Genomic DNA, 25618 nt, shown 5'->3' on the forward strand with positions numbered 1-25618 from the left:
ACATGGTACACAAACGTTTTTCCTTCTTTGTCTTTCTGCTATCATTGTAATGCGGCCGGGAATCGAACCTTTGACCTCACTCACGCTCACTAGAACCATGGCATAGCCACAGATGTCTGTGTTACGTCGTTCCAAGCGGACTTTCAACCTTGTGCAATTCCTCCGCGACGAGGCACAGCCGCCCATTTGTGTAACAGTATTTAGCTACGCTAAAAGAAAACAAATAAGCTTCGCGGTACAAGGTTCGCGTCTCATGCGCCGGACCCAGGTTCAAGTGGAAGCCGGGGTACAACGCGTGCGGTTGAGAGATAGAGCTTTTGACGTTCTCTCCCCCTGACGTAAACTGCTATAGTCGGATACAACTTGAGTCTGGAGTGAAGCTCCGCCCACGCTGCAAATACTTCGTACTCCAAAGTTTCCATGTTACCTAAACAAGGCGGTAACCACTAAAAATATTATAAGCGCATAATTTTACACGTTTTCACTCGTCTATTATAGAGGAACGGTGAAAGCCTAAATCTTTAGTGAATTGATATAAAACGTTTGCTTCGCTGTAACTATTTATTGCCAAGTTTCACTTGAGTTGGCAATGAAGTTTCATGGATAAAACGGGCTCAGCAGTGAAATGAACTGTGCCCCGCACTTTTGAAGAGTGAAATGCTCAAATTCCGTACCCTTTGTCCATGTCTGTTGGATACCTCATCGCTTCCGCCGATGAAGAGACAACAGCAGACGCTCCTGCACGAGGTATCAAGTACGACGCCATTTTGAAAAGGTCGTATGACGACGATTTTGTTTGCGTCTGTGATTGGCTGGCGGAGTAAAACAACTCCGCGTGGTCCTTGTGCTTTGTTTGCCAAGTGCTGCTTTTTTTAAATGTCGTATCCTACTATAGTCGCGGTGAATCTTTTATGCTTCTAATACCGGTGTCACACGTACACTTCTGATCACGATCGGCACCGATCCGGATCGAAATTCTCGACTGCGATTGGCTCTCTCGCGCATTTTGTGCAAAGGAGCCAATCACGACCCAGAAATTCGATCCGGATCGGGCTTGATCGCGATCAAAAGTGAGCTGTGTGACACCCGCATAAAACATGCGAAGGCAGTGACGTGCTAGCGGGCGTGTTGTGTCATATACACACATTCACGAACTTTTCTTGTCTCGAAGCACAAATAGCGACGCGTTACTAGCGAAGACGCTTCGGACAGAGCCGTTTGTAAAATAGAGTTGCTCTCTCTCTCAGCACTATGTTTGCGTCCCACCACTTCCATCAAGTTTTGTGAAAAAGGAATGGTGTCCACCGAGGCAGAAGACAGTATCAAGTTAAATACTCCAACGTTTATTGTGAAATAGAGAGAAAGGAAAGCGCCGGTAAAACTATTGCTCTTTTCACACTCACGTCGTAACAAGTGACAATATAAGGCACACACGGTCACGAAACTTTCTTCCGCTGAAAGTAGCGCGACGTCACGCACAGACACTTCCTACAGCCGCCGGTTGAGGGTGACAAATCCGTGCGGACACTTATAAAATCTACAGGCAGTGCATGCATGCCTCTCCGGTCGACGCTTGAAGCCATCCCGGAGCCGTCTACTGAGAAATTATAACTTATAAATGCTTGTAATATAATAACGTAAAACACGCTTGAACAGCGGCCGTGTATATATATAAAAAAAGAACATTGGTGACTTCGGAGCTGACACCACATGGCTGGCAGACACGGAATCATTGCATAGACCGTTTTACCACAAGATATATGGGGTGTCGTCCTATAGCTGATACGAAAGCCTTTCTGCCCGCGTTGCCCGACACACAGCACGTTACAGACACTTCGCAAACAGCGAAGCAGTCGTACATGTATTTGAATAGGTTGCGAGGAAAATGACCCCTACGCCAAGGTAACAACGCCCCCATGAACGGAAACTAAAATGGTCTAGGACCGAAGCGTCCGTGCAGCGAACGGAAAGGACACCTGGTCGAAAAGAGACAAACAACTCTCTCTAAACTCTGTACATTCAATAACACAAGCACGCACTATATAACATATAGACTCTCTGCACATTTTCATTTTTCTTTTCCACGCGCTCTTGAAATAATAGAAAAGGAAGATAGTGTTATAGAAGGCACTTGTCTCGGCTTTCCGACCGCCGTTCGAGGAAAAAAATTTTGAGCTGCGCAGTTCAGCGAGCTGCCGCCAGCGCCGATCTGGTGGAGGACTAGCGAGACTCGACCAGATCCTCCCTGTGCATGGCGCCGCTTCCAGGTCCGTTGTCGGGTTTGAGTTCCTTGCGGACCATGTAGCCCCGGAAGGCGGCCTGAATTTTGGTCGCCGCCGCTTCCGTGTCTGATGGCTCGCTACCGTTTGCCGTTGGCGCCGCCGACTGCTCCGTCTCGCTCGCGTTCCCCGTCGTTTGCGAGGCCTCGCCTGCAAAGCAGTGCGGTGTAGAAATGAAAAAAAAAAAAAGAAGAAATCGGTCACCAGAACGCATAGAAGGAAAGCCGGTGGATTAAACCAAACAGCGTCTGGTGAGGACAGTTCATTGAACGATCGCTTGCTAGATAGAAGAAAACAAATTGACGATTCATGAATCCCCCGAACCTATAGCATAGTGGAGCTGTGGTATGCTATGTCTATACGGTCTATAGGCTATACTCCGTCTTTCTAACACCGTACGTGCAGTGTAGTTAAGGTTAGGGCTCATGCTAAAAAAAAAAGGGGGGGGGGGTCTCCAATCCACGCTGTGAAGTTGGTTGGACAACGAATCTGTAAACAACTAGAACGGGTGCCTATTGCTAAGTATAGGTTGAAATTATTTACGTGGGGACATTCACACGTATTTTACCTAATTATTAGCGTAAGGCGTATAGGTTGAAATTATTTACGTGGGGACATTCACACGTATTTTACCAAATTATTAGCGTAAGGTGCTTCGACGGCCTGCGACATGGCTTGCGCCGCTACTTCGTGCACCTACAAAGAGTGGGCCAGAGAGAAGAGAAATTCGCCGCGCCTCGATCGTATGCAAGCTGCTCTTCAGGAGTCCTCACTATACGTGGCCTTCCCATAGTACTGTCACAACACAAATCATTCGCTAGGCGGGTTCTTCCTTTACATACGAAAGTGTAGTTACGTCACCCCCTGCTTCGTATGCTACAGTCAAGCTGCCGTCGCCGCGGCACCTCGCGCAACGGTAATCTTTACCGGGAAAATATATGTGGGGAGCGCTACGCGCTTCGCATTGCATGTAGGCGCAGCTGCGCCTTAACGTCAATGTTGTGGTTCGGATGCTTGTTTTGAGTTTGATCTTTATTGAAACGTATGCTGTTCTGTATGTTGTACGCGTGATTCCGAAGAATGTACGCGCTGTTGGCTCTACTTTGCTGAGAGCGTGTAGCCTCCACCTTACGGGGGTATGAGCCATTGCATTTGGGGGTATGAGCCATAGATGATGACAGCTTTCTCTCGGCGTTACGACATGACGAAAATTCCGGAATGACAGCTTCGCTGTGAAAAAAGTCAGTTTCGCCCAAAGGTCGAAGCATCGATAGCGATATAGCAATGTTTAGCGTTGCGCTTGGATTACTTCGTTTGGGACCTCTGGGAATCAGCAAGAGGGATGTTTTCTCCGTAGTAATAAATGTTTCCGTAGGGTTTAATCGAATGCCCTGTTAAATTTGTATACTTTCCTTTTTGTATGTGCGCGCGCTTTTCAATTTATGATTATCGGTTCTTCCTACTATTGCCTTCATTTTAACATGTAATTTAACCTTTCATAAACGTTAATTGGCTCTTATAGCAGCCTGAAACATTACGTGTGACTTTAACATGGAGTTGCCCACCAATTTCTTGGCCAATCGCCCACAGTTGGCATGAGGCACGAGTTGGACGGGCAGCAGCAGTAGCAGCAAGAACTTCTTGAACGGCGTTCAAAGTATATGCGTGTGCGACATATTGTCGCGACGCCGCGCGCGAGGCAGTTCCTGATTCGTAGAAGGAACATCCCTCTGGCAGCTACGAAACGTCTCTGGCAAGCGGGGAGACTCTTATAGGTGTTTTGTTCCACCTGCTGAGCCAAGCTTCGGTGTCCTAATGGTTAGCGTATCATTGGGCTCCTGTCATGCAGATCCTTTGTTCGAATCCGGCAGTCGGGCATTTTTAATTATCTCTATCTGAATATGTATATAAACATGTATATCCAGAACATTCCGGCGACGGCGATACGGACGGCGATAGGCCGCCTGGAGTGTCCATATAATTGCTTGTAAATATATAAATATTTTGTTTCTGGAGTTCTTACGCGATAAAACCAGAATATTATTATGAGGCGCGCCGAATATTGGGAGACTCAGTATTAATTTTGACAGCTGGAGTGCCTTAACGAACATCTATGCATGGCTCATGACAGTCAATCAGTAACGATAGTCGGCTGCGTGTTCCAGAGAAGGCAGGAGGACTCGCCCGTTGTGCGCGACAAATCTTCTGTGAAGCTTCGTCAGCGCCGCGCGGTGGGCGATCAGAGGCAGACAATAGATATGCATGCCCTTCATCCGATTCTCTCCTCTGGTTGCCTAACGCGACCCATACATTTTTTTTTAACCGCACGGAGTTGGTGAGATGGCTTGCACGTGACGTCACGGACGCCATGGGGATGAATCCTTTGCAAAAGCCGGATTGGGCGAATGCGCATGCAGCCTTTCGCCGTGCTACACCTTGAGCGACTCTAATCCGTCGTTATTGTGATTCCCTGTACCAATCAATGGTTGTACTCGCCGAAATCTTCATGACATCCCTTTTTGATCATAGATGGCTACCTGTGAGCTCTTTCTCTGTCCCTTTCTATCTCTCCGCTTATTCTTATATCTCTCTCTGCTTTCTCTCTACTTTTTCTTTGTTTTCTATCCACTCTGCGCATTGTTTATATCCGCTTCATGTGATGTCGATACGAAGTGCGGTATACTTCGATAATATGTCGATAGTTCAGAAGCAAGACAACAACAAAAGACTGCTGTACACGGGCCAGACGCCAGACTAAAGAACGGTTTACTGCGTTATATGGCCTCAAGAATATATGGAGAAGCGTGGGCTTCAAGCACGCCGCGCTGTCGTTCCTGAAACTTGAGTCTACTCCTCCTGTTGTTTAACGGCAACTCCCGCTCCGAATTTCGCGTCGGCACCTGTCACGAAGGCCGGCGAGCGTCCTGTACAATGCTAACGCATCAAGATGGTATTTCGTCTTTTACACAACAATACACAGTGTCCAATCCCAGCTGGCTGTCGGCGCGGTATACTCACTTCAATCATTCGTGCCACAGAGCGGTATATGGATTTAAGATAACTCGAGCGCCTTACCATCTTGTTGCGTTCGGTATTGCAGGTTCTTCCTGGTGAGGTAACCCCGCACGCCAGCCTGAATTTTGACAACTGCAGATTCAATATCTTCCGGTTTAGGGCTCGGACTTAACCTTTCGCCGGGCCTCTCTTGCTGGGGGTCTGCTTGGAGCAGCGGCGCCTGCTCGTGGGGGGCCTCGGAGACGCTGCCGCCAGTGGTCGCCTCACCGGACGGCCCGTGCGACTTGGAGGTGTGCAAGATCAGCTGCGGTAACTCCGCGGCATGCTCCTGTAGCGCGTGCATTCCGTGCTTCAGGGACTCGGCAGTGTCCGAAGCCTTCGCCGTGACTTGTTCCGATAGGTCGTGAGCTTTGTTCTTGGTCGCGTCGTATATCTCCGCCGATTTCGCCGCGACGGAAGTGGCTGCGGTCGAGACGGCGGAAGTGACGTCGCTGAGCAAGTGGTGGGCCTTCTCCTGGCACAACGCGAACTCCTGCTGCGCCTTCTCCTTGAGCTTTTCGAGCCGGTCCTTCTCGGTGTGGGCGGCGTCGTCCGCCGAGTGCTTCAACGACTCCGAGGCTCCGACGACGGACGATATGACCCGCTCGACGAGGAGCTCGGCTTCGGACTTGGCGGAGTCGAGCACCTCCTGGGAGACCGCCTTCGGCGACTCCACGGTCTCCTGTGGCCCGTCCTTGACGGGGTCGCTGAAGTGCAGTTCGGCCGTGCCGTCTTTTACTTCCGAGCCGCTCTTCATTGTGACCGTTTTAGCGGAGAGTGCGCTTTCGCCAGCGGCCGCCGCGTTGACGTCGACGATGGCGGTGTAGACCATGTGTTTCGTAACTGCGGAGTCGAGAGGTTTCGCTTCGGATTGCCTCGGCTCTTCGGGAAGCGGGGGCTTCGTTTGCTGACTTGCAGATTCGGACTGAGTTTTCCCTGAGGCGATCGATTCGGACAATTTTTGCTCTGCGGGGCTGCTCGAGGCAGTGGCCGGTTCCTCCTGCTTGCCCTGCTCCAGAAGCGAATCTATTTTCGCCTTGCCTTTGTCGTGCACTTCCTGAGCGGTATCCTTGAGGAGCTCGGGAACGGCTTTTACGGCGATGGCAGCGCTCTCGGAGGCGCTCTTGGTAGTTTCACGAACGGCACTGGCCGCCTGTTCGGATTTTTCCTTCATGGACTCGGCGCCGGACTTCAGCGCGGCAGTAGCTTGCTCTGCTCTCTCCTTGGCAGATTCAGACGCTTGTTTAAGAGCAGGTTCGACCTTTTCTGCCTCGGATCTTAGCGTCTGCTTCGCCTTCTCTGTTTCCGATACAACCTTGTCGGTCGCGGAGGCCGCGGCCTCCTGAGAGGCCTTCTTTACGCCCTCTGCGCCTGCAGCTGTCGCAGCTGCGGCATCCTTCCCGGCATCGGCAGCAGATTCCTTGAGCTCCTCAGCTTTTGACTTCGCCACGGAGGCAGCCTCTTGAGACTTTTGAGAAATAGCGTCGGCTTCCTCTCCTTTCTTTGCCACGGAATCAGTGGCCCCGGCGGCCGACTTCTGTGCCTGCTGAGCGAGCGACGCTACTTTCTCCTTTCCCTCGCTCGCCGCCTTCACGGCAGCATCCTTCAGCTCGCTGGCCTTCTGCAGAGCGACGTCTGCCGCTTGCTTGACTTGTTCGGCCGCTTCGCTAGCCTCTTGAGTCTTTTGCTTCAAGCCCCCGGCGGCTGCCTTCCCGAAGATCAGGAACTCCTGAGGATTTACTTTGCCCGCATCGAGAGGCCCGGGAGCGTTGTCCTTCCCTGCCTCGGCTTCCGCTGTTCCAGCGCCAGTCACCGAGGGAGGCGTTTGAGCAGTGACCTCTTTCTCTGCTGCACTCTTGGGCCGCTCGGCCTGTCCCTGCGCAGTCTCCAGTGCAGGTTTGCCAACCTCTGGAAGGAAGGCGCCGCTTTCTTTCTTTTCTCCGTCGGCGGGCTTGGAAGCGGCCTCTTCCTTGGCCTTCTGCTTGGCCTCTTCCGACTTCGTGATACCGAGCTTCGTGAGGAAGCTTCCCCCCTTAGCTTCTGGCGTCTTGGATTCCGGTGTCCTGGATCCCGGTGTCTTGGATTCCGGTGTCCTGGATTCCGGTGTCCTGGATCCCGGTGTCTTGGATTCCGGTGTCTTGGCCTCGGGTGTCTTCGCTCCAGGCGTCTTGGTCGGTTCCGCCTGCTCAGCGGAGCCGGCCGTCGTTTTGGGCGGACTCGATGGCGACTTGCTCTCTTCGGTCTTGGTGGGCTTCTCGAAGAACGCCTCCTTGGCGGCTCCCACGTTCTTCTTCACGGATTCCAGCACACCCAGAACGTCCTCCTTGGCGGTGTCAAGGACTGTCGGTTTCTTTGAGGACTGCTGGTCCGCAGGCTTTGTTGCGTCGCTAGTCGGAGCCGAAGGCTCGGCCTGACCCTTCGTCGGAGAAACAGGCTGCTGCGCCTTGGCTTCTTCGGCAGCGCCCTTCCCGTGAGCAGCTGCTTCAGGCTTCCCCTGCTGCTTGGCTGCCGAAGCAGCTTCGGTAGCAGCCTGCGAGAACGGAGAAGACTGGTTAGACGACTGGTTATTCCGGGTAAGGATCCGGCATCGGTTATTAGCTAAACAACAATGTTCCGGTAATCATATAAGTTACAGATTTTTACTATATTTTTTGTCGACCTGCGATATCACTATGCTGTAATTAAAGGCGATACTTTCTAATTCGACGGGGCGTGCGAGTGCTCGACTTTTCGAATAGGAATCGTACAGCAAGGGCTAAACGGCTAGTATAAGATTCGAGAATTCACTATTAGAAATTGCAGAACATTCGTTTTTGTTTGAACATAAGGGATAACAACGCTCATCAGAGTCGAATACTTTGACGTCTTTTAAAAATTTTTAAAGTGCACCCAATGAACGGTACACGGGCGTTTCTTGCACTTCACCCCCATCGTAATGCGGCGCTTGCCCCTCTGCGTAATGCTAGGGGCTAACTGCACCGCACAGTCCGTTGTAATTACGCCGACTGGAAAGCATACATGCGTAACCACTGTCATCACCTTCCGCACCTCAGACGCCATGAGCGAGGAATATGCCACATACGAGCACTGCCACCCACCGCGTGTCGTCTCGGAACCTATCGAGCGAACGCATGCATTCCTCACCGCGGGGGCCGCTGCTGCTCGACTGCCAGCCTCCCCAGGAGCTCCGTCGGCGTCGGCGGGGACATTGGGCGAACCTGCGGCGGCGGAATAAAAAATACGCGGTGAGGCGAACGAAGAGAAAAAAAAGTAAATAAATAGCTAAACCACCTCATAACAAAACTAGGCAAAACGAAACAATGAGCATAACGAACAGAACAGTATTTCAAAGCTGTCCAAACTGTGGGGTAAATTTCGCCTTCCAATGGCGCTTCACCGCAAAGCGAAGCGCACTGCCACGAAGCAACGGGTGAGAGCACTGCAGTGAAGGTGCATCTGAAGAAAAAAAAAAATTCGCGCTGTTGTGAAAGACGTGCGTCGGGTTTTCCTCTTGAATTTCGCATTGCTAGGGAATCGCATTCAGAGATCGAAATCAAATCATCGGGCCCAACGTTCCAAAGAGACGCATGGGTCGCTTCGGAACGGGATCACCATGCTGGGCTGCGGGTTTAACGCAAACCACACGTTGGGATACATAGCGCAAGAATGACACAAGGACGAAGCAGGAACACTGGACGCGCTCGTCCCGTGTTCCTGCTTCGTCCTTGTGTCATTCTTGCGCTATGTATCCCAGTTTGTATGTATCCTACCAACACGCCCAAACTTCTTCCCTGCTAAACCACACGTTGTTGTATCTCGGTGCGTGAGAATTTCTGCTTCCCATACATAAAAAAAAACGGTACGCACTATATGCATTCTGGAATGTTCATAGCACCGCCTTGTAATAATATGCAATCAAGGGTTCGCAACTACGTATTATGACGAAACACGAGCACATCTAATGGCCCATGACAGCAAGAATGCAGCACCGGCTCAGAAAGCAGCACGGAAATGAATTCGCAAGTAAAAAAAGCATACCATAGCCTGCAGCCACAACAAACAAATAAGCTGCGATCCGGGAGTTTACGAACGAACGAACGAACGATCGCCTGCGCGTCGGTGTATGGTGTCTGCAGGGTGATGGCAACACTCCTGACAAAAAAAAAGTGTATATGGCATCCCTTCGTCGAATCGATTGCTATCATCTACCTCTGTCTGAAAGAGCATTCACAAACAAGCTTTTGTAACGATTCTTTACAAGTATACTCTAATGGATAAAAATCGTGAGCCGTCATACTCTTTGAAGGCGGATGACCAGCGAAGCTGTTTAGCACGCGACACGGAGGTTACACAGAATTTTGAACTAAGGTACGAAATCATTTACCGTGATTTTTATATACATTCGCGTGGACGGCGGTACCACCGCCCTGAGGAGCCGGAGGAAATTATAGACACGCGTGACGTTTCGACGGAACCGCCACCATGGGAGAGCGGAAGGAAAAGAAAAGTAGATAGGCAAGCGCTTGGAACGCCGACAAAGAGAGGGCGGTGCGAACGTAGACATGGCCGACGCGGGTCAAAGTGGGGTATATTGTCAGGATTGGGGGCTCAATCCCATCGCTCGTAATCAGTTGTCAAGATTGGAGTCGGGCATGAATTAGAAGGTAGCTGGCCCATGCTGTCGTTCAACTTATCCACGCTGAGGACGTTGTTGAAGTGAAGGACTGCTTCTCATCGAGAACGAGGAATACGGGTTTATTTACAGTATCTACATCACGATGTTGCAGTTCATCAGTCTAGCATGACTGCAAGAGAAAGTGCACTGAGCAGCCGCACAACAGCGGTTTATAAACACTCGGTCCTCCCTCGATCCCAAGGTGAGGGAAACGTTCGACCTGGAGACGAGCCGCCTCTTCGCGAGGGATTACACACACACACACACACACACACACACACACACACACACACACACACACACACACACACCCGCACAGGTTCACGGTCCCCCCCCTCCCCCCCCGAGGGCAGAGGGCCTTCGCAGAACTCGGAGCTGACCGCTTCAGCGCGGCCGCCGTGGTGTCCGGCCATTGTCTTGCTTCTTGAACGGCGCGTGGGAAGGGGTCTCCGTAGACGTTCCCGCGGCAACTTCCCCGCTCATAGCAGATCAGGTCCGTGGTGGCGGGTTCAGGCACAAAGCCTGCTTCGTCAAACTCGGCTCCAGCGACGGAGAGTCGAGGACGCCCGTAGTGTTCTCCACACACAGTCGGCTTAGTGACGCCGTGGCTAGAGATTTACGGTGGCGTTCCAAGAAAAGTTTGCCGCCGCTGTCGCAACTGGCTGGCAAAACTTGTACGTTGCCACCTCGGCAGGCCATTCCTAACAGCTAAAACTTGCATGTCAGCGGGGCGTTCTTAACAATGTGTTCTTATCAGCGTAATATCTGATACGAGTTGTATTTGGACGCAAGATATTAAACTCATTTTTTGCAAGTTGGCGGAGTGCTTGAAGCATGCTTCATTTTCGCGGCGGGAAGGCACTCTTCGGGATGCGCCCACGGTTTTTGCCCTAGCAGGACAGAAATGTACGGAAACCTAGCCATAAACAGATTCGCTGTAATAGATATACGGAGCAAATGTGGGTATGCCGTGTATCACTTCAGGTTACGGACGTCAGTTGACCTGTTAAGAAGGTTTGTCGCTTGCATGAAGAAACAGATAAGACGCGTTCAACGGGCTTGCTGTTTGCGATAAGCGCCTATACGCTCTAAAGAAAACATCTTTTTTATACTGCGACGTTATTCGATGTACAGCGTTCCCATTTCTCTTTCCAGGACAGATGCTGCAAGGCATCTTCGTCACCTGGCACGCAAGCTCTCTTTAACAGAGTGGAACACCTCAAATATAAGGCGCACTAGATTGCACGAACGGTCGGAGTTGAAGTTGAAGGTCGGAGTTGAACCCTTCGCTTCAACTCCGACCTCCACCAGCGCTTCACCGACGTTAGGCATGGCTTCTCTACCGGCTGTCGTTGGGAGTGGCTTTCATGAAGGCGTGCACTACTTGGATTGGAATGACTGACAGGGCTACATGCAAGAGAACATCGAGCATTTATTGTGCTGTTGTCACCGATTTCAGTCGGAAAGACAAACATTATCGATCGCATTGCGACGACTGGACGATCGGCCGTTGTCTGTGCAGGGGCTACTTGAAGACCGTCCCCGTCGCTCGAGAGCCCACAAAGCTATGAAGGCACTTTTGTCTTTCTTGAGGGCGACTGGCCTATGTGAACGTCTTTGACTCGCCCAGGCCCTCCGCGTGCGTGCGCGAACTCACCGCGGCTTTCCGCCTCCTCCCCTCCATCTCTCTATCTGATCTTTCTATTCCCTCTTTCCCGTCCTCCAGAGTAGGGTAGCCAACCAAACGCATTTCTCTCTCCTCCTCCTCCTCTTCCTCCTCCTATTCGGTGTATTATAAGTGTTTTTGATTTAACGGAGTTCTCGATTCAACGAAATAGCTCTCTCGAGTCCCATCGACTTCGCGGAATCGAAGTTTGTCTCTATTCCATATATCCAAAAAACAAGAAGAGAATAAAGAAAGCCAGAGCTTCTTTATTTCTTGTTTGGTTGTTTGTGAGGATTCTTGCTTCCGCGCAACCAAATTACTGAGAGAATAAAATAAAAATATTACACGTAAATTACGGTATTATTTTGCAATGAATAGCTTGAACGATTTAAGGCCCGGGATAGACAACACACGGCCCGCGGCCAATATAGTTAAACGGAGTTTAAATGGCACAAAATCAACTTGTGCTATGCTGCGCCAGCCACAAGGTGTTAAATTAATAAAGATTAAGGCAGTCACAAGCTGACTGATTTACTCTAACGTTTATTCAAAAAAGCCCGTACCGCCTAAAAAGTTCAGTACGTTCGTCAGAGGCACAAGTGTATCATCTCCTCAAGTTAACATGGGGACGGTATGTGAAATTTGCATGATTCGCGAAAGTATTTTTGTCTTTGTGTTACAATATGAGGATATATAATTAAAATATGCATCACTGTAAACCGTTTGTGGCACTAGTCGCGTGTACGATGTTCTTAGTTTGTCAGTAAACAGCGTGTAGGGGTGCACTATTCAAAGTCGACATAGTATAAATCGTTCTTCGTGACGGAACGTCTTTCATTCGCCAAGCAGAGGTTATAGTCAGTTGGAGCTTGTTGCTTGCGGTCGAGTCTCCATTCGTGCTGTCATTTCGACACCAGATAATGACTAATCGCTCTTAGACTGCATTCAGTTGATATGCGATCATTTTCGTGACGCTTCAGAGTGCGCCATACATACGCAACCATTAGCCTTTTCGTTGCGTGATATCCCACCGTGGCTTGGAGTCTAGCAGAAACGGAATGGATGGATCTCACATGGTCATTAACGAAAGCCCACGGCCGAGCGTATACGCGTGTACCTATACATGGTGGGCTCGTGCCGCACTTAGCTCACAGTTATTTTGGTGAGAAAAAAACGACGATTTTGTCACCAAACATAATGAACGACATGAACCACAGGTGGTGTCAAGTATACATTAAACCAAACCAAAAACATGTGTGGGCGCGTAAGATAGCTTCGCGGGAGGACATAAGAAAAGCGCGCGACCAGCGGGCTCATTCATCAAGTTACCAAAGCCAAGACCGCATTAATGCGTGGCGCGACGACCACACGTGAAGTTGTTTTGATTGAATGACGAGAAACAGCAGTGCCTGCGAAATGAGAAGAGATTCAGACTCTTGTTAAATGCATGAATTCGCATTACTTTTGAACCTTGACAAACATTTGATCTCATGGCGGCGCATCAGGAGTAAGCGTCAGTCAAGGTCATTTGGATGTGGTAGCATTGGCGCCAGCGACGTCCGTTCGAGGCTCCCCTACTGCAGGCCGATACAAATAACACATTTCTATCCATCGACGACGCCTTTTAAGGAGCTCGTAATGAAGTGACCGAAGCTTGGCGGGCAGGTTTCTTGACATGGCGCTAGCCCGACTAATATAGGTATACATCAGGATGCAGACGCAACCCCTTATCATTGATTCTAACCGCGAAAGCATCAACGCTTTCTATTCGTATCATGCTTAACAACCGAAATAGGAATGACGTCCTTATCCAGTAATCTTTAACGTCACATACCACTAGCGTTTCACGTCATTCAAAGGTAAGAAACAGAGTGAGCAGCCGATTCGCGAGCCTTTCTTGGCGGCGCTGGGTAAGACTGCGACCGTATACAGCGCAGCTGCAGCCACGTCTACTTGTGATGAACACCGGAGCTAAAAGGCGCGCTGAGGGGGAAACCCCTGCGTCTCTTTTATAATATACCATTGACAAAAAAAAAATTTGAGGAAACACATAGCTAAGATTGCCTTGAAATTGGCGTTGCTCTTCGTTAGCATGTACGTCTTTGATGACCTTGAACAAAACTCGCCCTCGGTCTTCGAGTACCGATTCTGCTTGCGAACGACGCAACCCTATATACCCGCTCAAGTGCGGCCCGAGAGAAGTTAATTGTGGCTCTCGCTGGTGTTGAGTTGTGTAGCCGCGATTTAGGCTAGTGCGTCTTCTCTGCCTAAGCTATGCGTAGGAAAGTCTCCTACAATATAATTGATGACGAGGATGATGACGATGATGATTCATGGAGTTTAATGGCACCAAGGCTATTATGGCCATAGAGCTGCAAAATAATGGTGATTGGTCGGTAATGAGAATAAACCGGATCCACGTATTACAGGGGAATAAAAACGTCGATGCATTGTGTCACTTTAAAAAGAAACTGTAGTACTATATATTTTTGTAGAACAGTCGCTGGACACAGAGGCGCACTCACGGGCCCTCACCAGGCTACTGGAGGTAACAAGCTTGCGTAATATGGACGGGCTATAATTCTTCGGAGAGCACTGAGAAGGCTTAAAATAAGTTTTTTTTTTTTTTTTCCAAGGGCACGGCCGAGCCATGCGAGAAGGAAGGTGAGTGGAGTAGCGGTTGCATGTGTGGCATGGGGGGAAAACCTTTGGCACTGAGAGCATGCATTTATACGAATGCGGCGCTAACGCTTCGCATATCTTAGCACATTATCATAATACCATGCGCCAGGGTTTAAATCTGGTGCATCAAACTTCGCGCGTCCTAAAGGAGCTCGCACCCGTCGCGCCTCTGCCTGTGAGTGGAAGAGGGCGAACGCTCCCCCCCCCCCCCTCCCCCCGACGCAATGCCGTTTACATTCGCCAGTTTTCGACCAGTAGACAAATTCATCATCTTAAAATCGAGGGGCCTAATTCACCAAACTCTTCGCTCGTATAAGTGCCCTGTGCCTCGTTGGCCGGCCGCCTCAGCTAATTAAACGTCCAGCTTCAAAATTGGTATACGGGCCGAGGACCGCAACGAGGAGGAACAGCTAGCATGGCGCGAGCGGTGAGCATGTGTCGTAGCAGCTTTTAATCAGGTATTTGATTGATTGCTTTACAGCGAAAATGCTGCGAGTGTCACGTGAGTATGACATCATTCAACTTGAACTTCGAGACTAAGCGAGCTCTGCTAGTCGTAATTAGGTCTCGTTATTTCAACTGAATCTCACTGTTGAATCGCACACCTGCGCTCTCAAGATAGTAAATAGCTCAAGTATATATTTTTTTAATTGAATTCGTTTTTTTTCTTTTCTTCTCTCCAAGAGACCTGTGAAAAGGCCAGCTGAAAGCGCGGTGAACGTCTTAAGACCTTTTAATAATTTGTGTAGCACAATAATTATGTGGGAGGACATAACTGATACGTCACTGGAGGTTTCAGCATGCGCTAGCTACGCATACGGTAGCTAGGCACCTTGTTATCGCAGGCGATTATGTGGCATACAATGGAGGCACAGCGCCAGAGCTGATAGCGGCTTATCAGCTGGCCGGCCGAAAGAATAAAACGCGGATAATAATGCAAGCGAGAAACAAATAAGAGGAGTGGCGGGGCGCGACTCGCTATTTGAAAGCACGTTGATCGACGCTTTGCATCGGAGAGCGGCTTGTGTGCTGAGGCATATGATCGCAGTAGAATCTTTGTACGTGCGTGTGTGTGCGTGTGCGTGTGTGTGCGTGTGCGTGTGTGTGTGTGTGTGTGTGTGTGTGTGTGTGTGTGTGTGTGTGTGTGTGTGTGTGTGTGTGTGTGTGTGTGTGTGTGTGTGTGTGTGTGTGTGTGTGTGCAATTAAATAGCCTTCGAGAATGATGCAAGGACTTCAAGTACGACACATGAACACATGACCTCAAATTTATTAATTAGGAGGATTATTAAATGACATTTCCAGTATAATATTTATTACTCAGTTGTTTTGAATCACCAGAAGCCATTTGTCGTGCTTACTCAAAGCTTCTGCGAGTTAGCCGTACCATCCACAAAAAAGGAAAAGGGAAGAAAAGGAAAAAAGTTTTACGGTAAAATTATTTTATTATAATGATTATATATATATATATATATATATATATATATATATATATATATATATAGCTTTCTTTCTTTCCTTTCTTCCTCTTTTCTTTTTTTTTGCTTGCAAGAGCAGATTATAGCCAATCGTGTTGGACGTATCATTAGCGAAGGCAGCTGGTCAATAGTAGTCAGCACTTAGGATAAATAAAAAGCTTTGTGAAATTGGCTTTATAGATCAGTGTAAGCATTTTCACTTCTCTTTTGCCGTCGATCTTTGGGATCACGTTTGCATAGCTGCGCAGATCTATAGGCATATACACGATGCTTCGTTATATAGTCTGACACTGTGAGAGTGCAAACCACGAGGCGGGCTCCGGAAGTAGCGGCTGTGCTTGAGAGTGCGCACTCAAGACTGGGAAAACAAACATTCGGAAGAGGAGGGACAACGTGCGTTAGCGTTATCGCGCTTTTGATTGGCTGACGCGCCAGCCGTAGATCTCGCTTCAGCGCTATTGTGAACCGGAATGTAAGGGTTACGTCGATGACGGTGCTCCTACAGTTACCACAGCCTAGCTACTAGCCGGTGGAAAAGAGCGCTTGTTCACACGCTCAGTTTGGTTGTCCCCGATCGAATATTCGAAGACACCGAGTATACAATTCTCGAGTACAATGCTCCAGGAAGCTGGTGACACGGGACTCATAGTGATGTAATATTTCCGGAAATTTTGAAAGCGCGAAAGAAAGAAAACACGAACGAAAACAGTTTTTTACCTGGAAATTTTGGAAACACTGGAAAAATATACTGACCTTTCTTAGCACACCGGAAGTAAGATGAGCAGCAGACGCGGGTACATGCAACGGCATGTTTAAAAAATTAAACTAAATTCTGAGGTTTTACGAGCCAAAACCACGATCTGATTACGAGGTACGTCGTAGCAGGGGACTCCGGTTCAATTTTGACCCCCTAAACGTGCACGCAATGTTTTACATTTCGCCCCCGTCGAAATACGGCCGCCGCGGCCAGGACTCGAACCCGCGCCCTCGCACATAATTAGCGGCGCAACGCCGCATCCGCTAAGCCACCAAGGCTGTAAACGGCATGTTTCTGCAGCTAATGGCAAGGTGTGAACATTCTACAAAACATAACCCACTTCTTTATTTGCTTCGAGATTCTCGGTAGTTTTCGGAATTCTCATCTGCATGTAGCATCCACGAAAGCTGCTCTTTTGCTCTCTTAATTGGAAGGGGAGGCATGGCGTACGCTGTCGTGCACACCCTCTTCCTAGGCCAGCAACAAAGTTTTTACTCGCTCACTCATTTCCGAAACATTCACTTTTCGGACTGCGAATGTAATGCATTTGCCCACGTGGTCACTTGCATGTTGTGGGTTCACCAATGCAAACAACAATGGCCACACATTTGGACACCTTTAGATTTACAGAACGGTGACAAGGGAGCAGCCATATTTGAGTAGATTCTCTAACGCGACCCGCATGAAGCAGTTTGCAGCGGTAAATTATGTTCCTTTTTGCTGTTCTTATTCATTCTGCGCTAATTTTTGTAAATGAGTGAACAAATAAAGGCCGGACTTTATCGACTATATTCCTCGTCTAAAGCTCAATGTATGTACGTGTGACCTCACGAATTAAAAGAACAACTTTATTTTGGTATTTCGGCCATTTCTGGCTTCAGACGAGTCCTCAAAGCTTGCTGTTAGATTGAGTCTTCGGTTCCTTCAGTACGCGAAGTGTCATTCGTTAATGAAAAACAGTTCACATCGATCCAAGGAAACGCTATCGAAAGCAATGACGTCTTTCACGAGACACAGTGGGGAACTTCGGAGCAGCGCCACTGCCAAGTTTTCGTATTTGCATCTCATCTCCATTACTATTTAAGTCTACCCTCTCACGGTAAAATAAAAATTTTTTATCGTTCATGGAGCATAATTAATGTGCTAATTTTCTGCTTGATTTAAAATGTAGTTAATAAGATTATCCGTGACAATCTGAATTTTTTTTTTTTAGACGTGGAAAAGATTTTCAGAATCTTGCTCTAGAAGAACGTCAACTCCAGTAGTGCAGCCAGACAGCGCGCTTTGAAAAATGACCGCACAAAGCCTCGCATCGAAATTGAAACCCGAGGCACGCAAGGACCGTTTGTAGATACTTTCCTTGTTAGAAAACGAATAAGATGAAGCCAAGCAGTTCCTTTTCAGAGAACAGCTATACTGGCACAGTAATTTCTAAATATAGCGGGAGGTGGTAGGAGGGGGGGATTCACTTTTTGTGTCAGCATGAAAAACCTAAGATGTAACTACTATACGATGGTGCACTTGGCTTAATGACAAGAAACGCAAACGATGAATATATTGCTGCTCAAAAAATCCTGCACATAATTGCTAATTTTTCGGCGCACGTACACTGTAGCACTAAGTTGACGCAACAGCAAATTCTGCTCTGCATACGGGCAATGATGTCCATGGGCAGACTATGCAAGACATCCGAGATACTTTCACAAAGTTTCGCGAATGCTGGTGGGGGGGAGGGAGGGTTGTCTTTATGTGTCTACCTATAGTGGACATGTCCATTTCGTCTGCTGTTTAAGTGGTGATTGGCTAGGGGCGCCTGTCTCCTTCTCATCCCAGCCAATCAGAACTTCAGCAGCAGACGAAATGGACTTGTTGACTAGGTCGGCAATTACAGAATACCCCCTCTGTCCGGAGGACATCCTGATAATGTGCTCAGGCCGTAGAAGGAAACTTTATTAGTATGTTTGGGGCTCATGCAAGGATGTTCTGAGGACGTCATAACTAGGACTCCGTGTTTTCTGAGTTTATATATATTTTTTTAATTCGGAGTTTATTTTTTGGGAGGAAATTAGGCGTTTATATCGGAGTTTATTTCTTGCAAATCCCCAATTCTTCGAAATTCGGAGTTTAATTTTGCATTATTCTCAATACTCCAAAATCTTAGATGAAATAATATCTGAGCACGAGAACATCAGAACGCACGAAGCGTATTTTAGTCGTCTGGAAGGTTTGAACGCACAAACACATATACGCACAAGCACAAATACTTGAATACAGAACACCTATACTTGTGCGTATTACAGCCTTAAGGCTTGCTGTAATAGACGCAAGCATACTTTACGAGGCTGCTATCACTGATGGGAGGCGGCGCTTCTTCAGCCGGACGTGGCATTGTGATTACAGATGCTCCGCAATTCTCACGGCGCCCTTGCCGTTGCCAATGACGTCACACGAAAGAAACTTGCAAACAATGACTCCTTCAGGTGACGTTGACTCTTGAAAATCACTAAATTCCTTTACGTAGTCGCTGGAAAGCTTTCGTTTCCTTCCCATTCTGCTTGCCCGGAATTTCTGTTCACGCGCTACAGAAACGCGTCACGTGAGCATGCCACGCTTTCCACCTGCAGGCTTTCCGCGTTCGATTCGGTCCCGTGACACTCGAGTGCCGCCATCATCATCATCATCAGCCTGGTTATGCCCACTGCAGGGCAAAGGCCTCTCCCATACTTCTCCAACTACTTCGGTCATGTACTAATTGTGGCCATGTTGTCCCTGCAAACTTCTTAATCTCATCCGCCCACCTAACTTTCTGCCGCCCTCTTTCTGCTTTCTGCCGCCCTCTTTCTTTCATCCGCCCACCTAACTTTCTGCAGCCAGGGGACTGTATATCAAGATGTCGTCTCGCGCTCCCGGGGGCGACGAGCCCTTTGTTAAATGTTCGATGGGTGCGGTCTACGAGATACTGTTGACGTGAGGTAAAAGTTTATATCGGCCAAACCGGCCGGTGCATCAATGACCGCTTAGAACATGCCCTTTATCGAAAGGTTTTCGATAAGAACGGAACAGAGTCATATTGGCCGTTAAAATCGGAGTTTATCAGATAAATCCGAATTGTCAAAAATTTTACCGGCGAGTGTTTCTCGGATTTCTTTTTTCGAATTTATCCGCAAACGCGGAGCCCTAGCCATAACGTACGCATTTGTACGTCCTGATGATGCCCTCAAGATTTCATTATGGTGTTTGAGGTGGATCATTCTGAATGGAAGATTAATGGGGCTGTCCTCTGTCATTTTTTCAACCGTAAAAGTTGAGATTCTGTGTTCCGCGGTAAATTACGCATGTAGCAACAAAAGATGAAGGTGCAAGCACACCACCACGATCCAATAATTTATACCAACTTGATGAAATAATGCCGCCTGAATCTTTGTACTCACAAGGTTACGCAAGCCTAAATTTCGTATGATTTACAACAACGAACTCCATTACGTAAATTTTAGACCCCTCGTTTTTTTCTTCTGCTTTTTATGCCCAGAAAAAAACGAGAAAAGCTTTTTTCCCCTAATTTATTTTCTTCTTCAACTCCTCATATCTCTACACAGAAGAGGATCACTTCATGTAGTAATTGAATTTGCTAGCTTTCCTGAACGAACCATCAGGACGTGGAGATATGCCATCGACAAGTGCGTGGAGCACATCTACCTAACAAGTGCTATGACAGAAAAACAAAGCAAATTTACGTCAATGAATAGCAGTGCTTCCTTCTCCACTAAGTGGTACATGATTCGTATATATAAACTCGGTACCTTCTATAAAGCAGCATATCTATAAACAGCACACCTATAAAGGACCGACTAGCCCAGATATCGACACTGTTAACACTCTCACTTTATTTATTTTCTATAAATGTAGTAAGAGGTGCTCCTACACCGAGAATAACTGCAAGAGCTGCGCTGGTATGTATGGTTGGTTGTCTTTCTTTATGTCAGTTTTTCTGTTAGGTCGACGTCATTAAAATTTTCAGGGTCAATGTGCATGCACATGACTTCAGCAGACTGACATCTACCGCCGCGCTTACATATACCGGCTGTTTTCTTTTTTTTTTAAGCTGTACCAAATTTGTAAAAGTAGAGCAATGTAAATCACGATAATGTTAGTGTCACCATGCAAGCGTGAGGATTAGCAGCCTTTAAATAAGGCGGAACTTGCGTACTTATGTGCGTAATTAACCAAGTTGCGTTGATTATATTTATTTATTATTGATCTTACGTGGCAAAAAAAAAAAAATATGAGCAGCTTTGAGCCCATCCTCGACATTATCTAGCTGAGCGAAGGGATTTTCCTTAAAGAAACGCATGTAAGAGACACGCGAACAAATATTTCGCATTATAAGGCTCTCTCAAAGCGAAACTGAAAGGAAAGAGCCCATGACGTCGACCATGACGTCCCGTGACCAAGCCCGAGCTAAGGCTTAGGGAAAGGGGGGGGGGAGGTGAGCGCGCGGTAACATGATCAAGTATGGGTTAGGGAGCAGGGGAGAGGAGGGCAGGTGAGCCAACGCCTGTAAAACCGTAAAACGAACCCAATTTCGGAAACGTTACGGAAATTCCGGAGAGGTTGCAGGTAAGTTAATGCAGCATATCTTCCACGTGCTCATTAGTTCCACATGTCCAGCCTTTTTTTTTTTGCATACAACCAGAGATTGGAATGACCTGCTTGCGTATCGCCTTGATCACTGGTATTCATGTTTCGAGACTACCATCGATAAAAGCCATCTATCAATCCATGCCATTTACCTCGTATGTCGTAGGTTGGCTCTCGTGTGGGCTGTGGAGTGTTGGCTAGTAGCGCGGGCGCTTATTTGCCAACTTGGAGCTTAACCTGTCTTTCATTGCTTTTCAAATACTATTAAACTCTACATCATTCCCCCCTGTCATATAACACCAGTTGGACATAGTGCCTTGCTATTTTTCTTTTTCAATTGGATTTTTACACCAAGTTGGCGTCTGAGTTTTTAACCCCTCCTTTTTAAGTTTTGATTGGTTTTAGTCTGACATAGCTCTAATTGTGTGGATTCCTCGCTTTTATTTAGGTTAGTTCCATTGTGAAAGGTTTAAAAACTCGTTGTTCCCATATGACCACCCCTCATGTAGATGTCCTTATTACGGAACCCTCAGGTGCAATAAATATATTATTAATAAGCAAGTAACACTATATTTCATGCTCACACTGCACCAGGCCGGCTATATAGTGATACAGTGATAGTGATATAGTGATATACACATTGCAGAACTGACAACTGGGCTAGCTGGTAATGATTTATTATGAGCACGGTAGCGCAAGATAAGACGAGGTCAAGGAAGAAAGTGCCCGTCCTGTTTCCTTTCTTGTCCATCGTCTTATCTTGCACAGCCGTATAGTCATAATGAATAGCCCTATACAGTCCACTAAAAACGGCCTCACTATGACGTAACAGCTGTTCCGGGGGTAAAACAAGCTGAACCACATCTCCATATACAACGTGGCCATTTATTATTTTTCCTCTTAATTGAAAAGAATTCAAAACAAGGGGATAAAATACGAGACCAGAGGATTATATAAATAGTCTAAAAAGAGATAATACAACAAGAAATGGCACAAGTTCAGAAAATCAAGCACGAAGGCCGCTGTGAAAAGTAAAGATATATAAAATATAGGTTGTCGCCATATTTGCGGGAACCTTTTACAGGAGGACAGGAATACGGATGACGAAACTGCCGCCACGCGTTAGTTACGCTGTGACGTGAATGTCCTTATAGCGGCACAGGCATCATCGACGTACGAACTTCGCCACATGGATGTTAAGTCTTGCGGCTGCAACATCTGCAGCTAATTGTAGCGTCTTTGTGCTTACAACTAGGAGTGTGCGAATATTCGAAATTTTCTCATAACGAATGTAAAAGTGTCCTATTCGATTCGGTCTTTCAATCGAACAGTCACTATTCGTAAATGCGAATATTTTTCTAATACATTTCGAACATTTCAGAATGTCAACTCCGCCCAATTGAACACAAAATTGGAGCAAGAATACGGTAAATTTTCACCCCAGCGGGCATAACATAGACATAAAACATGAGAACTTGCGTAGTGGAGCAGGCATATTCGCGCTCTCTGAAGACTGCTGAGCATGCGAAAAAGCTACTTGTTTGTTCCTAATGCTCCATTTGTGCTTTTAATACATAATACTTCATAACGTACAGTGTAATGACACAAACTTGCTAACATTAAGAATACTGGAATGGGAACAACATCTTATATTTATTGTGATAACGGCTGTTCATTATTCTGAAACTATTCCAAAACTATTTGATATTCGATTCGACTCGCTTCGGGCACTACTCGATTCGTATTCAATTCGTTCTCAAAAATCCTTATTCTCACACCCCTACCTAGTCTGCGGTTAAGATCGAACATCTCCTTAGAATTGCGTAACGACGGTATATGACTGCGCTTATTAAACTTCTCGGGGTAGGGTACTGTAAAAGCAGGGACGTCATTCTGCCATGTGCAAACCCTGCTAGCCCTTTTTCCAAGATTTATTACTGCACGTGTTCGTTTACCCGATGTAGCGCAACTCGGTCAACCGGTCTACTAAGAGCCAGCAGGTATTTGACATGCACTACAATTCTTGGCAATGAAATGCGAAGCAACAAGAAAACAAAGACAGTATAGTCGACGATTTAAGAGAAGAAACAGGCCCCGCCGCTCGTATATGCGACAAACAAATTTCGAGGACGTCGCACAAACATTCTAACTTGTGTACCACGCGATGTTGAAAAAAAAAAGAAGAGAAAAAAAAGAAAGAATAACCCTGGCACACATTCAAGGAAGAGTAAATAAAACGTAAAACAACACAACACGCACAACAAAAATACAAGCGGCGACGAAAACAACATCGAAACGAAAGAGAAGAAAAATAAACTAAGAAAACGCACCGCTTCACTCGCTCAAGTAAATTTGGAAGGCATATCAGACAGCAGCAAAACTATCAGCCGGTGGGATCGCAACCGGTCTCAACTAACTCACCGCCGCCCTCCCGGGTCAGATAGGAGCCCGTGTGGAAAGCCGAGGCGCAGCATCCCATGACAAAGGTCCCCCCGCGGCAATCAGGGAAGATGATGCCGCCGGCGCCGCGCGCGCGCGGGTATATCAACGCGCGCCGAAAGTCCAGATGGGCCGTGAAGTCCTCGCACTTGAGGACAGGCGCTCACCCAGACAACCGCCGGGCAAAGAAGCACGAAAACAAGCTCGAACACACGCACTAACACACACACACACACGACGACGACCCACTAGGACGTGGAGACTGGCAAGACAGACAAGCAGGCAGCAAACAAGAGACGCGGCAGTGGGCTTCACCACCAAAATGTCAGGGGCACCACGTCCAAGGCAGTCGCGCAAAACACGGTCACCGACAAGAGAGAGACGTAAATGAAAACAAAAGAAGCAGAACAGTTGTAACGCGCGCGAACCGCGGTCGGCGGGCGCTGGGTTTCGGGCCCTTCTTAGAGCAACGGAACTGGAAGGGCGCAGAACGCTACTTAGGAGACGAGAGTTGCAGCAGCTATCAGCTCCTAGAGGGGTTTGCGGTGTGGAACGATAGAGGGAGAGGGGTTCGAGGGCGAGAGTGGAGCGCGAGAAAGGAGGCGAAGAAGAAACGATGCGAGCTCGAGGGAAGAGCGAATAATAATAAAAAAGATAGAAAGCTAAAACGTACACACGCGGGTCGTCGCCGGGAGAGTCAATGTCAAAAGGCACTCGGAGACGTCAAGAGGCGGCAGACGGCATTAATAAAGCCGGTGGCTTCAATTTCGCCCGGCGGCCGCACGTGCCACGTTTGCGCGGGCGCGCGGCCCTGAAAAGACGGTTTTCGGGACCCGCGCTCCACGCCCCCGGGCGCCATGTTGGCCGCCGACGTGAGCGCACGGCGCCCGAGGCGAACTCGCAGAAGCCCAAGTCAGCAAAGCCGCGGCTTAGGCCGCAGTTCAAGCGCACAAAACTTCGTGAGAGAGCAAGAGAGAAAGGAAAGGCTGCGCGGAATAAACACTCGAAGTATAGACGAAGAAGCAATTAAAACAAAAGAAGAGAGTCGAGATGAGAAGAAGCTGGGAGGCTAAAAATAGGGCCGCCTAGCTTGCGGACCCGCCGGGCCGCCTTCTGTCGGCGTATGGTTCCCGAACGCAGCAGCCGCACCGGCAGCTTGTGTGCCGCTCGCCGTCCCTGGACAAGCTCAAGGCGGGCCGAACAGTCGGGGAGGGCGGTAGAACGGCCCAGCCGACGACGTCGTTTGGAGAGGAACAAACTGCGCGCGGGTGGGATGGGGGGGATAGAGGCCTCCCAATGTGTACACAAGTTCCGGCCCACGGTTTTGCGGCGCACCATTTCGACGTCGCACACCATACAGCAAAACCGTCGAGCGCCACACGAGCCCTGAGCGCACTCGTCTTTCTCTGGTTCCCTCGGAACCTGCCTCCCCAGGCGGCGTCCCATTTCTACCTGAGAGGCGCTTGATCTGCCGATTGGTGTCGGGCTGCTAAGCACAAGGTCGCGGGGTCAAATCCCGGCCACGGCGGCCGCATTTCGATGGGGGCGAAAGTACCCGTGTACTTGGATTTAGGTGCACGTTAGAGAACCCCAGGTGGTCCAAATTTCCGGAATCCCTCACCATGGCGTGCCTCATAGTCAGATCGTGGTTTTGGCACGTAAAACCCATAACATTTTTTATCTTTTTTTGCAATGATGTCGTCGCGATTGTCATCCGCTGGAGAACTATCAAAGCGCAGCGAAAAGCTATTCACAGGCGGCATTTTGAAGTGTCATTCACAAGATTCCACACCGTTTCTGTTGACAAGAACCGATTGCTGTGAATGGCACATGGAAATCTGCGGTGACGTCACGTGCAAACTATTCGTGTATAGGAATGTGAGCACGCCTTCTACCCTCCCACCAACGTCTCCGCACGTTAAGGATGCTCACAGGTAAACAACACAGACGGAG

The 25618-nt window shown here is 48.3% G+C and overlaps 1 protein-coding gene across 2 annotated transcripts in view; it reads right to left on the reverse strand.

The window, feature by feature from the left end:
* Positions 1-1322: 1322 nt before the first annotated feature.
* The window catches only part of LOC126532280 (uncharacterized), a 56473-nt gene continuing 32177 nt past the window's right edge, over positions 1323-25618 (reverse strand). Inside the window, exons 2-4 of one of the 2 annotated variants that reach the window (XM_050179942.3) lie at positions 8478-8551; positions 5355-7863; positions 1323-2429 (exon numbers count right to left, since the gene is read on the reverse strand). In XM_050179942.3, coding sequence (XP_050035899.1) covers positions 2221-2429; positions 5355-7863; positions 8478-8551 — 2792 coding nt within the window. In that variant the 3' untranslated portion in view covers positions 1323-2220. The remainder of the gene's footprint in view (positions 2430-5354; positions 7864-8477; positions 8552-25618) is intronic. The other variant, XM_050179944.3, reaches the window with a different exon arrangement.

The sequence above is a fragment of the Dermacentor andersoni genome, chromosome 5, assembly GCF_023375885.2.
Source record: "Dermacentor andersoni chromosome 5, qqDerAnde1_hic_scaffold, whole genome shotgun sequence".
In the NCBI taxonomy this organism is placed as follows: domain Eukaryota; kingdom Metazoa; phylum Arthropoda; class Arachnida; order Ixodida; family Ixodidae; genus Dermacentor; species Dermacentor andersoni.